The sequence below is a fragment of the Arvicanthis niloticus genome, chromosome 24 (genome assembly GCF_011762505.2).
Source record: "Arvicanthis niloticus isolate mArvNil1 chromosome 24, mArvNil1.pat.X, whole genome shotgun sequence".
In the NCBI taxonomy this organism is placed as follows: Eukaryota; Metazoa; Chordata; class Mammalia; order Rodentia; family Muridae; genus Arvicanthis; species Arvicanthis niloticus.
The window spans coordinates 26,350,547-26,356,917 of NC_133432.1; the positions used below are offsets into that span (position 1 = coordinate 26,350,547).

Below are 6,371 nucleotides of genomic sequence, written 5' to 3' on the forward strand. Positions count from 1 at the left end.
GAAGATCACCGAGTTAAAAAAAAAAAACTCTCGGACTCACAAATGTATTGCATGCTTTATTTCATACACGAGTGTCTATAGTTTTAAAAAGCATGTAAGATGTGAAACTAGAAGGGAGAATATTTGTGGAAGTTAAGAAGTGAAGAGGATTTCTGAGTTCGAGGCCAGCCTGGTCTACAGAGTGAGTTCCAGGACAGCCAAGGCTACACAGAGAAACCCTGTCTCGAAAAAAAAACAAAAACAAACAAACAAACAAAAAAACAAAACCAAAAAGAAGAAGAAGTGAAGAGGACAGAGAGAGGGGAGTGGGTTTGTGTGACTGAGGTATACGCCGAGTGAAAACTTCATAACAAAATCCCTCCTTCCTCCTCCTTCCCTGCTTTCTTTTCCCGTCCTTTCTCCCTTCCCCTCTCTCTAAAAGATTTATTTATTTATTAAGTATATGAGTACACTGTCACTGTCCTCAGACACACCAGAAGAGAGCATCGGATCCCATTACTGATGGTTGTGAGCCACCATGTGGTTGCTGGAAATTGAACTCAGGACCTCAGGAAGAGCAGTCAGTGCCCTTAACTGCTGAGCCATCTCTGCAGCCCCCCAACCCCCTTACTCTGTCTGTCTGTCTGTCTATAATTTTGAACAGTCCTTCATGTAGCCTTTAGCTGGCCCTGGACTTACAGCGCAGGCGCAAGAATGGCTCTGAACTCTTGCTCGGCCTACGTCCACCTCCCAAGTGCTGGCAGTTGGTCTCTTTCCATCGTGGGCTCTGGGGACTGAACTCTGGTAGTCAGGCTTTGCAGCATTGACTTGTCCAGCTTTCCCGTGATGAACTCCTCCCAGCCCCGCCTCTTTTAAATTAGCCTACAAAAGCCATACTTGTCTTCTGTCTTTCACTCCGGAGCTGTAGCACAAAGGCATTCCCGCCCCCACCATGGCAACTATGCAATAAATGGGGAAAAGGTGGTAATCATGCTCAGAAAAAAAAAAAAAAAAAAAAAAAAAAAAAAAAAGACACTAAAGCCAACAAGAAACAAGATGAACCAATAGGTGAAATCATTTGTCATTTGAGTTCTATCTCTGGACCCCGGGATGGAGGGAGAGAACTGAACTCCATATGCAGCGTGCCATGCACCCATGCGAGCGAGCGAGCTCACGTGTGCACACACACATCAAAAATAAATATTTAATTTAAAAGCAGAAAACTATAATATTACAGAAACTAGACTCCGCGCTTTATGCCCCTTCCCTGATCTTCCCAGTTACCTGCAGGTCAGCTCTTTGCAAGGGATGAGCTAGCAATGAGCTAGCGGCAAGGTGGGGCAGGGGAGGCTGGGACACAAGTCTGCAGTTCAATTTGGGGTGATGTTGCCTGAGGTGGAGGAGGAGGTGGATCCTATAGACCTGTGGCTGTTGGAGTGGGGAAAGAACCTTAGAGGAGGCGTTTGAGTGAAGGACCATGGGAAGTGGAAATGCCTACAGTCACCTGGTGCTGGGGAAGCCAAGTGTGGCCCTGCCTGGGGCACCTGTGTGAACTCCTGAGGCATCTCAGTAGCAGAATTCTTGCCCAGGACACTCAAGGACCTAGGTTCGGTCACCAGTATGGGCAGGGATGGGGGACTGGAACCCAGAGCTAGGGTTAGGTAGGTGATTCAAGAATCTAGATTCAGGTTCCAGGACTAATGGACAGCTGGGTATGGTGTTGCACTCTTTGTAAAGAACTCAAGAGGTGGGAAACAGGGAGAAAAATGGTTCCTGGTATCTTACTGGCCAGCCAGTCTAAACTACTAGGGAAGTTACAAGCCAATGAGAGGCCTTGTCTCTTAAAATGTGGGGCAAGGGAGATGGGTCAGTAGATAAACGCTCCTGTCCAAACCTGACAACCCGAGTGAGATCCCTGGGATCCATATGGTGGAAGGAAAGAGCAGATTCTCCCAGCATGTCCTCTGACCTCCACTTGGGACCACGGCACGTAAGCCACTCCCTAATCAACCAATAAAAACCAAAAATTTTAAAACGGTAGCCAGAGTCTGGTGTTGGTGGCGCACGCCTTTAATCTCAGCACTTGGGAGGCAAAGACAGGTGGATCTTTGAGTTCGAGGCCAGCCTGGTCTGCAGAGCTAGTTCTAGGACAGCCAGGGCTACACAGAGAAACCCGTCTCAAAAATACAAAAATAAACAAATAAAAATCGTGGGTGGACCTTGAGGAATGATATCGGAGGCTGATCTCTGGCCTCTACCTGCACACCTGAACACACATGAAACCGCAGCACAAACACGCCCCAAACAGTCCTGTTTTCCAGATTTGATACCCTCAAACTTCTCGGCTGCCTGGGTCTTCATCACATCCTCCTAGCCCGTCACAAACACTGCCAAGTTCCTCCCAGCGTGCGTTCATTCATGGATTTGCAACTATGCTGCACGCCCAGGTCCCTCCGTGAGCCTCGGCCCCCTCTCTGGGAATCGCTTTCCCCACGAGAGATTCGAGCATTGGAAGAGTCTCGGGTTGCTAGCGTGTGCACCTCGGAGAAGGCCACGCCCCTCCTCGATCCAGGCGACCAATGAGGGACGCGAGCCGCACAGGCCGCGCCCATTCTGGGTAGCCAGATCGCTGATTGGTCCTTCCACTCAGTGTCTCCCCGCCCCCGCACGAGGGGCGGGGAGGGGTGAATGGAGTAGCGGAGATCCCTCCGCCCCAGTGCTCCCCTCTCTGGCCTCAGCACCCGGCTGCCTGCAGCGCCACTCGCAGGGCCCCCTCCACCCCTGGGAGGGGACCCAGGCGACCGAACCCCTCCCCGCCAGGCCTCCACGTCGCCGACCCGCAATGGCCAAGCGCAGTTCGTTGTCCATCCGAATCGTAGAAGGAAAAAATCTGCCCGCCAAGGACATGTGAGTAGCGGGTAGGGGTGATCACCCCAACTTTAATGGGATCCCCCTTTATATACTTGACCTTTGCGGGGGTCCTAAGGGCTTCCCTACAAGGAGAGCAGCGGAGAGGGTGTGGCGTGTGCAGACACGGAGGGGGACAGACTAGGAAAACGGGGACAGTGAGATTTGCTGTGGATACCTGACAGGGTGGAGTGCAAGCTAGATAGAGGTGGAGGGCTAGAGACAAGGGATGGGCTTCTCCACCTGGGAAAGGCAGTAAGCCGGGGTTTATAGGGGGGCAGGGGTTTAAAGGACTGAAGCTGGCATTGGGGTGGCATCGCAAGGACTGCCCAGGGTGTGGTTAAAAGGGGCGGAGTTCCCCTCAAAAACTAGAGCTCTTTCTCTGTAGTTCGGGAGCCTATAATAACCCCAAGAGTTGTCTGTTGAACTTGCTCGCTATTCATTCGGGCAAGGAATGCAGGTGTGAAAAGTGGGGGCTAGGTCAGGGAGACAGGAGGGATGCATAGAGGCAGGATTTAGAGTTTCCCTTGACTCTGCCCAGCCTCTCCCTTTAATCGCTCCCCGCAAGGCATTTCTCCTCGGACCATTTTACAGATTAGAAGAAAACCGATGCCGACTGACACGAAATGTTAGCAGCTAACGGTGTCAAAGCAAGGTCGTGAATCTAGGGTTCCTAAAATGCATTACCATCCTCAATAAAGCTTCCTCCAATCCATGGCCAGATTTGGGGAGAGCTTTCAGACACCCCTTTGTCACACTGTTTTTAGTGGGTTCCCGAGATCAACTGCGTGACTCTTAGGATGTGTTTGGTGGCTTTCATATGTCCTCATTTGCAAAGATTCAGTTTCCCTTTCTGTGAACCAAGTGCCCGAAATCCTAGTGTTGGGGAGAAGTGACTATCGGAAAACCAAAGAAAGGGGCGGGGCTAGACGCTTTGGGTTCAAAGTTCACTCCGTGTTCCGGTGGGTTTCCTGGCTACAGAGAACTGAGAAGCAAGGGAGGTGTGTGTGTGTGTGTCCGTGTGTATGTGTCCGTGTGTCCGTGTGTCCGTGTGTGTGTATGTGTGTGTGTCCGTGTGTCCGTGTGTGTGTGTGTGTGTGTGTGTGTGTGTGTGTGTGTGTGTGTGTATGTGTTCATCTCTCGGGCAGGCGGACTCTCCCAACACTCTCAGCGCCAGGAGCGGTTCCAGTTCAAGGCCCCCTGGGCCTGAAGAGGCTAGCTCAGCAGTTACCATGGCAATGGGGAGGGAGGAGGGTGGGCTGACTTAAGGTGGGTTTCTGTGCATAAAGGGAGGAGGGGTTCTAGTGGAAATTAGGTCTCTAGGGTGGAGGCTAGATGAGCCTCCACAATCGATGGGGAGGGGGAGCCCTCCAGGCCTTCCCAGTACCCCTACACCCTCCCCCAAGCCCTCAGGCCCTCCCTCCCTTCCCTGGGCATTGGTAAACCAGGTCATCTTGGCTTCCTCTGGCTGGTGTCTGCTGGGAGGAGCAGCCCCTTCCGTCTGTCACCTCCCCATCCCTGCCAACAGCTGGCTCTGACGCCAAGCTCCAGAAGCTCTTGGGCTGTGCCTACCTGGGCCTCTGGGCCTCGCCCCTCTGGGACTCTGAGAAGAGGTTTCCACTCCCAGGAGAGGGGCCACCCAGGGCTGTGGGTCCTGACTCTGGGCTTTTCTCTTTTCTGGCCCTGCTTCTCAGCCTGCCCCACTCGCCTCTTCTTATGCCCCTATCACCGTCCCCGTGCTTGCCCCTGGTAGCCTGCTGAGTGCACGCAGTTTCCAGTTCCGAATTGAAAATCGCCTCTTGAGCCATCTCATTAACGCCAGTCTCCACGATTGGGCTTCTCTCCTGACTAATCCAGCTTTTAAATATTAGAGACCTTCTGACATTCCTTTTAGGCGCGCCCTCCTGAAAACTCCTATTCATCCTACAGGGCCTTTCTCAAACTTCCTATCTGATGCTTTTCTCTCGTGCCTTTGGGAAGGAGTCTGAGGTTCTTGCACATCTTGGTCACCTAGATGCCTTCAGAGGTTGCCAGTCCCTGACAACTGTGAAGACAGGGACTGTGACTCATTGTCTTAGAATTTTCTGCACAATTAGGATGCTACCTCAGGATGCATCCCAGGCTGGTCTCAAACTCACCATCCTCCTGCCTCCCCTTCCCAAAGTATATGACACATGAGTGTGCCACCCACCACACCTGCCGTCCCCTTTGTATTTATTCTTCTGCAGCTGCCATTGCAAACAGTGTTCTGATTCTGCCTCTCTCTGCCCACTCACGACTGTCTTCCATTCTTGGGTACCTAGGTCAGCTGGGCAAAAGCTGAGTCCCACAGTGACTAGTGCCCCACTGGCTCCTATAACCTGTCTGTGGCCCTGGGGATAAGCCTAGGGCTATTTCGGGGTTTGCCCTCTCCTTCCTCTTCCAGTCTAGAAACTGCCAAGGCCCTAAATATAGAGGCCTTACAAGTCGCCAGACCGGGCCAGTGGCCACTGGCTTGAGGAAGGAATGGTGGAAGACGGGGCGCACTTCCACAAGTCTCACCAGGGTAGAGAGTATATGGAGAGGGAATAGGACTGCTGCTGGGTCCGGCTCTGTACACTGGGGATCTGTCCACTCGACACTCTGCTCCCGCCTTCTGGGCCGTTCTCTGAGTCCTCACAGTTTCGCTCCCCCAGGTTATGTTCTTGTCTCTGAGCAGTTGCTATGATTGGTCCTGCCTAGAAACGCCATTCGCTCAGGAATCCACTCATTCAGTCAGCAAGGCAGCGAAAAGGAAGGTTCTCCACCCCAAGGACCTCTGAGGTGGGAAGCAGTAGCAAGGCAGAGGGGACCCTCAGGAGGGTCACAGGCCAGACAGAAGCTGAGCCCTATGGCACATGCCTGTTTGACACCCAAGTACCCAGGAGGCTGAGGCAGGAGGATCAAAGGCCTGAGACTAGGCTGGGTTACAGAGTGAGGAGCTATCTCAAAAAAAGGAAACAGCAGAAGGACTGCCCAGAGGCTGGAGGCTGCTCCGTGGTTCAGAATGCGTTCTGCTCTTGCAGAGGACCAGGTCAGATCCCAGCACCCACGTGTGACGGGTATCTCCAGCTCCAGAGGTCCAGCGTCCTCGTCCCCTTCTGTGGTCCATGGGTACTTACACTCACATGCGCTCTCTCTCTCTCTCTCTCTCTCTCTCTCTCTCTCTCTCTCTCTCTCTCTCTCTCAAATGCGTGCGCGCGCGCACACACACACACACACACACAATTTTTAAAAACCTTTTTAGATTTCTTTTTTTTTTAGAATCGACAAAACACAGCTGAAGAGCCCCGTGTCACCTTGGCTGGGCACTAATCTTTGGGCCTTGCTCTGAATTCCTTGTAAAAATGAGTATGTGCTCTGTTCCTGGGGTACACTTTGGGACTGGAGTCTCCCAGCTTTGGGCTCCTGTGACGCAAGCTAGGGCTGCAGGAGGGAACTCACTGGAGGAGAGGACTTCTGTGATC

At 52.5% G+C, this 6,371-nt stretch overlaps 1 protein-coding gene across 1 annotated transcript in view; it reads left to right on the forward strand.

Moving 5' to 3' along the window:
* Positions 1–2,675: 2,675 nt before the first annotated feature.
* The window catches only part of Rasa4b (RAS p21 protein activator 4B), a 27,699-nt gene continuing 24,003 nt past the window's right edge, over positions 2,676–6,371 (forward strand). The window contains exon 1 of the mRNA XM_076923216.1: positions 2,676–2,886. Within this exon, the coding sequence (XP_076779331.1) occupies positions 2,822–2,886 (65 nt within the window). The 5' untranslated portion in view covers positions 2,676–2,821. The remainder of the gene's footprint in view (positions 2,887–6,371) is intronic.